The 11,788-nt window shown below is 34.0% G+C and overlaps 1 protein-coding gene across 1 annotated transcript; it reads right to left on the minus strand.

The window, feature by feature from the left end:
* Window positions 1-3,236: 3,236 nt before the first annotated feature.
* Window positions 3,237-9,163, minus strand: LOC143614813 (carotenoid cleavage dioxygenase 7, chloroplastic-like). The gene is made up of 6 exons (XM_077088135.1): window positions 8,417-9,163; window positions 7,649-7,777; window positions 4,420-4,551; window positions 4,022-4,291; window positions 3,509-3,909; window positions 3,237-3,408 (listed from the first exon to the last, which is right to left on the minus strand). Exons 1-6 carry the CDS (start codon window positions 9,153-9,155, stop codon window positions 3,253-3,255), a joined length of 1,827 nt encoding a protein of 608 aa, XP_076944250.1. The 5' UTR covers window positions 9,156-9,163; the 3' UTR covers window positions 3,237-3,252.
* Window positions 9,164-11,788: the final 2,625 nt, after the last annotated feature.

The following is an 11,788-nucleotide window of genomic DNA, read 5'->3' on the forward strand; positions in this document are numbered from 1 at the left end:
GAGCTGTGCTTTGTTAGTCATGGTATTGACGGACTATGTATGTGAGCCTCTTTGTTTTGTAAAGACTATGATGGCGCATTTCAGTTTTTTCAAAAGTTTTTTCATATGTTTCTTTTTTGCACTTGCGTTTTCACTAGCGCTCACACTTTTTGATGTAAACGGGTTTGTTTCGGTTTGTTACAGTTTTTCGCTTGAATCTATGCCTGGGCTATGATGATCGATTGATAGTTCGTTATTTGGAACAGTTGGAACGGCAACGTATGTTGCAACTGTAACGACGGATATTTGAGCCTCAAATGTTTACCGATATTTTTTTGTCACAGGCGCACACTGATAATACTGTCTTAAACATGTGCTGTTTTACTTTAATTTTGTTGTGTTTTACATACATATTTGTAAGTTTGTTCTTAATTTTCATCTTTAGTACTATGTTAATCCTGTCAGTTTTGTGAATTTTGGCATATGTGAAGATGATTGATTTGTGGCAGGTACATGACTTTTATGTTGATATTAGCAAGTCTAGGCAGTTCTAAATCAGAAGCAAAGGTTGCTGTTTTGTGTAATTTCTACATATGCTCATTACTTACAAGAGCAATGTACCCAACAATGGAGGTAAGTTGTAGCTATGCACACACTTTTGCATGTTAGTTTCATTTGTGTGCTGATATTTTGGATAATTTTGTTTGTATTAATAAATTATCGCCGTATTTTTGTTTTATATTGAGAATTAAGGAGATTGTTGATGATGAGAAACAAAGTGAGAACACGGGTTTTGAACAATTAAAGAGGCATAATAAACGTTCCTCTAAGAATGATGAAAGCTCTTTGCATCAAGTTTTCTTAAAAAACTCTAGCAGTGTTCAAGTGTTGGAAAGTTAAGAGCTTTTCTTTAAAATAAAAGCTCCATTCTAATTAACTTATGAAAAATACATGTTTTGACCCATTAGTCTACCCAACTTGAGTGTTGCCCATAGTTTATCATTATAAAAAATGACATGTTTTGACCCATTAGTCTGCCCAACCAGGTTGATAGTTGTCCATAGCTTATCATTTTAAAGAAAAGTTTCAGTCACCGACACTTTGTGTGTTGAATTTTGAAATTGTGACAAGGATGGGGACACTTAGTAAGTCAATACGGGTTAATTATTGACCAAGGGAAAATTTTGATGACAGTGATTTGTGTAATCATTTTTCTTAGTTTTTTTTGCAGGAAACCATGACTTTGAACTGAAATGGTGGACAACATCTTTGGTGATAAAAAAGACCTTTCGTGAAACGAACACTTTTTGTAGACCATTACATCAGGAAAGTAAAATAAACGCAATCCCATCAGAGACCAGCCACCATCCTTTTGTAAACCAGTTGTAGGCTACTGATCTTCTAATGTTTAGATAGGTGCTTTACTTCTTTTGTAAACCAGTTGTAGGCTGCCTATCTACTAATGTTTAGATAGGTCCTTTCGTAAACGCAATCCCATCAAAGACTAGCCACCATCCTTTTGTAAACCAGTTGTAGGCTATTGACCAGCCACACTACAACTGCTATATGACGTGTCCATACGAAAAACTCTCCAAAACCCAGCGCAACGCGCGGGTGCTAATAACTAGTTAGAGTTTATTTTGTAGCGTATCTTATTTCGTACCAGAAGGCATGTGATATTTTACCATGTGTTAGAAGGTAGAGGACCCATACTCAATAAGGAATAAAAACAGTAATGATCAAAGAACCACCAAGCAAACATGGCATTGGCACAAAAGGAATGAAGGAAATCCCCACCTTTAAACATGGCATAGGCACAAAAGGAATGAAGAAAATCTCCACCAATAAGAAGGGGTGTTTAATAAAACCGAAAACCAAAAAAATGAAAACCAAATCATATCCATAACCAAAATAACTGATCCGAACTACGAATTTGGTTTTCGGTTTGGTTCATAACTGAATCCGAATTCAGAATCTGGTTTTTGGATAGAATAATGGATATTCAAAATTTGTAATTCGGATAACCAAATTATCCGAATTTAACCATTGTGTATATGTTATCTACATGTTGTCATAGCCCATATGGAGTGTCTAAAGCGCAACCCAAACCATTTCAGATTCTCACACCTCAAGACCAAAACCGTAAATCAATCTTGTTCGCTGTCGTCATCTGATTACTTTCTGTAATGTCATTACAATGTATGGGATTAAGTTTTGTGTCATTTACCAAGTATATGCGAAGGAGAATGCATTAAGAAGCTTCTTTTCCACTTAATAACCCTTCTTCTACTGGCATTTGTCATTTGCCTACCAAGATTGTGGTAAAGTCGTGTTTAAAAATGAAAAGGGAAAAATGCAAATTATACTCGATTTAATTTGGTTTAATTCGGTTTTAACCGAAACCAAACTGAATTGAATTCGGTTGGATTCAGTTCGGTTAGACAACTGTGAATTTGGATTCGGTTCGGATAACAGTTATTGACAAAAAAATTTGAAATCCGAATAAACCGATCCGAACTACCTGAATAACTGATATCTGAACCGATGAAGACCCCTACTAATAAGGGAGGAGAACTCACTATCAGAACGTTAGAGAGAGATCCCATTAGAATATTCCTTTCTTCTAGTATAAATGTCCTATGACATGTATAGAATAGGGGATGAATTGTATTCATTTCAATGTATTAAAATAATTAAAGAGGTCGGTAACCCGTTGTTGATTAATTTGACCATCCACGTTACATGTGTTTCAACATGTAAGGGTTAGGATTAGGAATTTTTTTTTTTCAGTTATATCCGTTGTTGACCAATGTTTACATAATAGGATCAACCGGGTGCTTTACTAATTCACTAGTTGAACTGTATTCAAGAACTAGATTATATTGTAAAAATTTAAAAATGTAACAAACTTAAACATCTAGATACAATTATTTTTTCCCATAAAACTATTGAATCCGTTTCTATTTTCTGTGATGGTTGATCGTTGCTTGATTCTACATTGTTTCCTCCTTCTTGGTGTTTATCCTTAATTGGCATACTACTACTAAATTGAAATAGGGGATTAAGATGTTTAGTTAATTTTTAGTTATAAAAAAACTACGTTGTTTCGGTAGGTTTTGATATGTAGAATTGGTGTTTCTAAGTTCCAAAACATGAAATTGCATATATTTAAATGGAATCTACGTTCAATATTGTTAAGAAGTATAAATATTATTGATCATTTCTTTAATATATTTAAATAAAATATAAGTATACACTAGCATTAATAATTCCCTACTTTCTAAAATCCATAGGAGCCCAAAATCCATGAAATCCAAGAGGAAAATTCAAGTATTTAGGTACTTCAAGTCTTGCCACAACTGCATTTGGCTCCCCAACCTTCTTGGCATCCAATATCACTAGATAACACATCTGTTTTGTAACTGCATACTGCAAACAATTTTCACTAGTTAAGTTTTCCGTTTAAATTTATATTAAGTGGTTAAAAGTATTTATTTATAATATTTTCGCGAGCAAGTTAATTGCGTACCTCAACCACTAGAAGATATCCGTCGTCTTCATCACACCCATTAGAGACGAAAATGGGTTCACCAATGAACCGTCGATTGCCAACCGACCATGTTTGGGTGGAGTTGTTTACAGTGTTGAACTTCACCACCGTATCAAAGGGAAAATGTGGCAACTCTCGACGAGAACCTAAAGATGTTGCTGCGTAAACATACTTGTTGTTTCGTCCACCAAAATCGTTATTTATAACCGGGAAATCAGTTGCCTTGCTCCATTGATCGTTAAGAGGATTCACGTGACAGTCTTCACAATTTCCGCTTGCATCCAAGTTGATAGAAACTTGGATGAGATGAGGCAGCAATTTATCTCCTCCTTTAACATTCATCATCGACGGGTCTAACTTACCACTTTGCCAATCATATCCTGTTAAACAAATAATTATATATTGGAAATCATAAATTTTTTTTTTTAAGTTGGTCTTTGGATGTTAATAAATAACATAACATTTTATGCATACATCTTAAAAGAAACATACCAAACATCTTTTGAAAATTGAACCACTTATAGGAACAGCCACTAGCTTGTATTCTAATCTGTGTATTCCCATTGTGATCGGTTTCTTTGAATGCATTCCCGACATGAAGTACCCACATCTGAGAAGGAGCTTCAATCGGCACTTTCCAATCTCTCCCTCGTTCATGTTCAGGGAAACGAGGCAGTAAATATATCGGAGATGTTGACTTACTAGGATTCACTGACAATGCTGTAATCATCGGAGTAAATCTGCATACTGCTGTCATTGATCCTGCATTAATATTTTCTTTCTTAATTAAAAACTAGATTAACAACCAGCTTCTTGTTGATAAATATTTAAAAAACCATTTGTATATGTTTAGTTTTATATATAAATGAATATAAGTAAAACACAATTACCAGGAATGTCGAGTTTGATTCGATTCCCAAACAGTATGTAATGGGAATCCGTAAAAGCCCAATCATGGATCATCAGATGTTCTGGGATAGTGAACTCTTGTTTTTGTAAGATCTTGAAATTACTATCAAGTTCTGCAAAATATATAAAGTATTTCTTTAAAAGTCAATTAAAAGCAGTGTTGTATAACTTGCTAGCCACTAGTTGAGCGTGGGGTAGAGACTAGTAATTAATCTGAATTTATAGGTATTAATCGGATTGTAATTTATATGTAATTTTTTAAATATGAATATATATATATATATATATATATATATACGAAGTTTGATATATAAAATTTTCAGTTTTGACAGATTTTGACTAAATAGCGATTAATCACGACCAGTCGGTAGGGTACTGACCGTTTAATCGGTGCCTGAACGGGATTTCTTTATTAAAGTCTATAATGGAGAATCGAACAAAAGAAACAGGAAGAAAGGCCATGCAACTTAACTGCAACAACTTGTCTAATTGTGTTTGAAATACAAATGAAAATTTGGGTGACACCTTCGTTAATTTAATAATTAGTTATATAAAATGTCTACACTAAATTCTAAATAGAAGAAGACCGCCTAATTTAGGTCAACTATAAACCAAAATTTCGCATAAATTACAAACCAGCTTATCAGTCCAAATATAGCTTAAGCACAAACCAAATTTTTAGCCCAAACTTAGAGATAATCCAAGTATTTACTTCTAATTTAACTTAAGCACAAACCCAATTTTCATTCCGATCATATTGATACCAAAATTTGTTTTCAGATTTAGCTAAAGTTAAACCAAATTTTCTCCGAACTTAGCTCGTTTAAGTTAGACCAAATATTCATTTATAGTTTGGCTTATAGGCCTAAGTTTAAACAAATTTTCTAGGAATTTATCTAAGGTGGAATCCTTCATTCCAAACTTAGCTCAAGTTAGACCAAATTTTCATTTAAAGCAATATTTTAAAACGGCTTATACCGGTTAAACCAGATGCTGGGCAAGTGGCCGGTGTGTTTTAGCCCGACATGCTGGATGAACAGCTTGTAACTTGAACCGTCAATATTGCTGGTAAAACCAGTTTATATCACAATACCGGTTTAAGTGCAAGATAAATTTTTATTGTTTTAGACTTTAGACCAAAAACTTTTAGTAGCCCATATTTATCTGATACTAAAAATTTTAACCTAGCGGCATTTCCTAAACTATCAAATCCATCAGTTTTAACCTAGAGGTCTTTCCTATACCACAGAATCATGTACTTTTGGATTATATTTTGAGTTGAAGTTGTACTTTTATGAAATTACAGGGTTAACTAGTGATCCCGGTTGAACCATCTAGTACAATCGATTGTGTAATTTCTGAGTTCGGTAGTTAAACCTAAGTTTTACTCTAAATTTAGCTCTAGTATAACCAAGTTCTCTTCAAATATAACTCAAGCATAAATCCAATTTTCATTCCAAGCTCAGCTTAAGTATAAACCAAATTTTCACACCAAATTTGAGTTTTAACCAAATTTACACTCTTAATTTATCTTAAGCATAAACCTGATTTTCATTCCGAAGTCATGGTTAAGGATATCCGAGTTTCCAAACCAATTTTAGCTCAGCTTAAACCCAATTTTCACTCAAAATTTAGCTCAAGTATTAACCCAATAAACTCCAAATTTAGTTCAAGTATAAGCCAAATATAGCTCAGTCGAAATCAAAATTTTAAATCCAGATTTAGCTCAACTGTAAAGAGTTAAGCATGAACCAAAATTTCAATCCAAAATTAGCTTAAACATAAATCCAAATTTTCGCTCCAAATTTAACTTAAAGTTAATAAAAAGTTTAACCCTCTATTTAGCTTAGGAGAGAACGGGCACCAATATAGGTAGGGTGTATGGTTTCGAACCACATGGTAATACCGTCGCCACCTATTTGGGTCGGGCGCATGACTTTATTCCATGGCAAAGGTTTGCCACATAAAATTGATTCATTTTTTTACATTCACTGTACTTAGAGAACTAAAAAGCAAACAAAAAGCTCTAGGATACTTGTTGGTAGGTGTTGCCGGTAATTTTATAGTTTGTGGGTACTTAAAGGTAGAAATGAGCTAATAGTGCATGATTAAACGGTGCATGAGTAGTACCCATGAGCGTCACTTCTCCTTTAAGTTATACCAAATTTTCTGTAAATTTGGTTCTAAAAACCCGATTTTCACTATATATATTTCTTAAGTACATATTTAAAAGATAAAACTCATCATAAAACTTCAATAAATAACAAAAATAAACTAATTATCATATATATTCATTTCAGTTAAATTCACTAATTAGAGTTTTTATAAAAATAATATTATGTGCAAAATAATTTTAAAGTATTAAGTATAAAATCGTTTATATAGCATATATGTAAATTAAAAAGTATATATATATATATATAGGGTAAGGATCCTAAGAGAACTATTGGCAAATTGAGAACTTTGAGAATCATTTTGGACCACTAAAAAAACCCTCTAAAAAAATATTAAAAAAATTATAAAACAAACAAAACCGAAAATTTTAAAATAGTAAAAAACCAAAATTCTTATATTTCATTCCGGTTTCATTAAAAAAAATAAAATAAAAAAATACCGAAATTTTTTTTTCTTTTTAATTCGTATTATACCTATACACATATGTATACTTTCATTTAATCTCTAGTTACGTAATATACACATATGTACATTATCATTTACCTTAAATTATACATATGTGTATAGGAAAAAACATGTGTGTACATATTATACATATATGTATAATAAAAAAAACCGATTTTTTTTCTTTTTAATTCGTATTATACCTATACACATATGTATACTTTCATTTAATCTCTAGTTATGTAATGTACACATATGTACATTATCATTTACCTTAAATTATACATATGTGTATAGAAAAAAAAACATGTGTGTACATATATATACATATTATACATATATGTATATGTATAATTTAGCTAAACCGATAATTTTTTTTAGAAACCGGGATGATAAATAAGAACTTTGGTTTTTTTACTTTTTTTATTTTTGTGTTTTTTTTTGTTTTATGATTTTTTTTATTTTTGGGTTTTTTTTTTGTCTAAAATGGTTCTCATAGTTCTCAATTCCCAAAAAATTCTCATATGATCCTGATCCTCTATATATATATATATATATATATATATTGGAAATTTAATTACACAAACATACCGTGGAAGGTGAAATTACTGCGTGGGAGGAGCATATCCCCTGCATTGCATGACATCATAAGAAGTCTATTCCTTGAAGTATCAATCTTATAATGAGACAACAGCCGCTTTGGTGGCATCTTGAAAACCCCTGCGTATAAGTATCCATGACAATATTAAATTTGGATTTGATTTGATTGTGAGTTTAATAAATAATAAAATATTGACATGTTTTCAAAAGCATGATACACTTGAAAAATATTTAAACAATTTAATTTTGATTGATTTCATTAATACTATGTTTCCAAAAATCACTTAAAATTTGGATGCTCGGGTGTTAAAAAAGGTCTGTGAATCACCTTTTCTTTATGTGATAAATAACTTACAATTTTATTAATTAGGTTTTTTTCTAAAGCTCAATACAGATCAAAACAAAAAATAATAACAATAAGCAAGTTATTAAAATGACACATATAAAACATGAAGAAAAAAATATCACCACTTATGGGTATTGGGCCCGTAACTTTGGTTTAATGGACGAGCATTCTTCTAATTGCACCAATAAAACATTTGAAAGTTTTTTTCAAAACAAAATTGTATATAAAATATATATAATTTGCTTTTAACATTTATGGGCTGGGAGAGCGGGTCTAGGTTTATCCCTCTCCTCGTCTTTCCTTTAGGCCGGCCCTGATGATTGCAAATTATTTTTTTGTAATAGTTTCCGAGCAGGAAATAGGTAAGTGTGTGAGTAATCAGTTAAAAAAAATAAAAATACAAGTATTCTTACCATAGAGTATTGGCTTCAATATGCTTGCAGCAAGGTCTAATATGTCGTCCCCACCCACCATTCGTGTCGATGATCCATCAACACCATTGATCAAATCAAACTTCCCAATAGTATCCAACGATCTAGAATCAATCTCATAAGGTTCTCCACCTTCCCACAAGCAAAACAACCTTCCACCCCACCTTAACACACTAGTATTAGCAACATTTTTCATGACTTTGGTATTTCCAACCTTCTCCACATTCTTAAGCACCGAAAACGGCCCACGGTGGGTGAACCGCCACTCACCCGTCTCACGGTTATGCTCCTCCACTTGAGCCGCGGTCTCAATGTATTTAGCCATGAACGTGACCTCACCTTTGACCCCATCAATTGTGAATGCTCTAAGATAGCCATGACCATCTAGAGGGTGCACTGTTGATCCGTGATCATCCTTAAACAAGCCCGGTCCGGTTAGATAATATGTTCCTAACGGGAAATCCGACGGTATGGAGCCCTCGATAACATGCAAGGTAATCGGGTTAATGGTTTCTGAGCGTTGGGACACAAACAAAAACTGGTAGTCCCAGTAGGCTGCTATTTTCTCTTCTTCAACTGAAGTTGTTAGTTCTTGATTTGGTATAGCTATGGAAATGTCACGGGTGATATGATCGGGGAACGAGATTGCGCGAACTGGTGGGAGTTTTACAGCCGGAGACGATGGTATCAAGGGGGTGAAGTTGAATGCTTTGGCCTGCATTTTGTCCAAGGTGGTATTGTTAATTGCAAATAGCCAAATAGAAATATAAGTAGCTAGAGACTTTGATTTATATGTAAGCTGAAATATTAGTTATACATATGATTTTCTTGGTTTTACTTAAAAGACATCTATGCCCTTCATGGCTTCATTCTTGATTTGATTTAATTTAATTTAATTTCACATGTGGAGAAAGCTTATTTCGTAGCAGCTAGTGAGGGGTAGTTGATTCGATTAAATATTAGAAGCTGTTTGGTAGTCTTTTAATAGTCAGTAAGAGACTATTTTTTCAAAGTTTTTAATGATTAAGAGGTAATCTATGATTAAGAGGCTACCTCTTAATGATTACCTTTTAACCATTTAAATTTAAGACTCTCTCTTATCTATTAAGAAGTTATGAATCATTAAGAGATAGTATCCTAATGACGGTTAAGAGGCTACCAAATAGCCCCCTTGTCTCGTAATATGTAAGGCCCCGTTTCTGGTAACCCTACTTTGGTGTTGGATTTACTCATAAACATAATTCTAAAATCAGAGTTAATTTAAACTTTCGCGGAATAATTTAAAACTTCAAACATCACATTACAAACATTCATTTTTGTCTTAACATACAAATTGTCTTTTCATAACATAACATAAAATAGTCATGACACTTCTTCATAGATGTCAATCTCTTCTGTCCATGCCATGTGTCCCTCCTCAAGCCAGCTGCCTCAATCTATTTGCCCCTAGTGCATACTAAAAGTCAGTTACGCCGAGTGAGTTCTAGTTAATCATTTAACATACAATACATTCATATCCTTACTCATACGCATCCGAAGATACGTATTCATACCTTATTTACTCTTACTTCTTTCATACAAACTTTATATACATGCACACGCGCTTACATACTTTCTTTCATAAGGCCTTGTGATTTACCATAGGCTATTCTATCTCTACCATCACAGATATTATCAGGGTCTGGTCCCTTCTGTCTCAGATATTATTAGGGTCTGGTCCCTTCTGTCTCAGATATTATTAGGGTCTGGTCCCTTTGTCTCCAATAACCATACCTGTCACGTCACTCGATCATACATTCATTTTCATTCATGCATACTTTACATATCTTCTGGTCATGTATATACGTATATGTACATGTTCATTTGTATAAACATTCCATAATAACATTCAGTACTTAGTCATACATATATCATACACATATCATACACTTACCACTTAAGTTAAGTGTATTAACAACTATCACAAAGGAGCATGCGCACAGCCCCAAAAACATAAAGGATAAAGGGGCTAGAAACTCACCTGAAGTCAGTTTCTTTCGCCGTTAATAGTAATGCCCTTCTTTAGCTGTGCACGGCAAACTGTATAACGCATTACGAGTGTTAAATATCCATTACTACTACTTCTTACATCTAAGTCAATGACACCCTCAACTAACGGGGGTTCGGGGGTAGCGCCCCTGGTAGCGGGGTCTAGGGGCGGCAGCCCCTAGCAGGGTCCAAGGGGCAGCGCCCCTGGCTGGGGTTGAGCTATCAGGTCAGCTCGGAAAAATTTTATTTTCAATAACAGTCCCTTAACAAAAATGCATCAGAAAATGAATTTTATGAAATTTCACATGGAAGAATTTCGCTTCGCATGAAACTGTTTCGCTTCGTAAGCATTTCGCTTCTCATGGCTGAGCGAAGCGAAATGCCTGTTTTGCTTCTCATGGCTGAGCGAAGCGAAATGCCTTCCTTTCAATTTTACCATTTTAAAGCCATTTTACTTCGTGGCTCCTCTTCAGGACCTGATTTTTACTCTTTCTCAAGTTTTGATACATTCTGACCCCATGCACCTGATCCTGAACCCATCTCTCAAAGTCCAAACACCACCTTTTTATCACAAAGTGCACCCGAGAGGTTATAACTCACCAAGTTTATATTTTTCTTACATTTCACAACCCGATCTATCATTATATCTGTTTGCATGCCGATTCTAACCATAAAACTTAACCATTTAAACTAAAACCCACCTTTTGCTTGCGGGTTCGAGTTCAGATCTTGACAACTCGAGGATCTGGACGTGATTCTTGTCAGTTGAAGACACTTGAATCACCAAACTCTTCCTTAATTTAATCCCAGAATGGATTCAGGTCTTGAGAGAGAGTGGATGTGTGTTTCTTGAGTGTGTGGGTGTTTGTGTGTTTTGAGAGGAAAGGAAAGAAAGAAAAGAAGTGGTTGGTCTATATATATAGGGGTTTCATGGGTCCCACCACTCACTCCCACTTCCCACTCTCAAATACGTAACACACGATTAATTTAACGACACACAAGTATTAACAAAACTTTCTGTTATTAAATGCTTAACAAAAGTTGGACGTTACATAATAAAACATGAGTGTGTGGATTTATTTTATTGCTTTCTTGATAATAGATGATTTTTTTTAACGAACAACGAATACTTCAAACGGGCTACTGGCTAAATTCACCACATCGAAATACACTAGTATCTTGATCCGAGAAAAACCCTCACCTAAGGCCAACGCCCGTGAACACTCGCTCGAAAGCATGACGGTGCGGTGAGATAAAACTCGTTCAGTTCAAGGATTTAACTAGTGAAAGTCATCTACTCTCCTAGTCTTCCATCATCACCCTTAT

Source organism: Bidens hawaiensis, unplaced genomic scaffold (assembly GCF_021521415.1).
Source record: "Bidens hawaiensis isolate Kalapana, Puna unplaced genomic scaffold, B.hawaiensis_p1.1 tig00041141_1, whole genome shotgun sequence".
Classification (NCBI taxonomy): domain Eukaryota; kingdom Viridiplantae; phylum Streptophyta; class Magnoliopsida; order Asterales; family Asteraceae; genus Bidens; species Bidens hawaiensis.

Coding starts and splice junctions, on each gene's coding strand:
- LOC143614813 (XM_077088135.1), bottom strand. CDS start 9,155: ATGCAGGCCAAAGCATTCAACTTCACCCCCTTGATACCATCGTCTCCG. Junction 4,292..4,419: donor AATCAAACTCGACATTCCTG/GTAATTGTGTTT, acceptor ATATTAATGCAG/GATCAATGACAGCAGTATGC. Junction 3,409..3,508: donor GATATCTTCTAGTGGTTGAG/GTACGCAATTAA, acceptor AATTGTTTGCAG/TATGCAGTTACAAAACAGAT.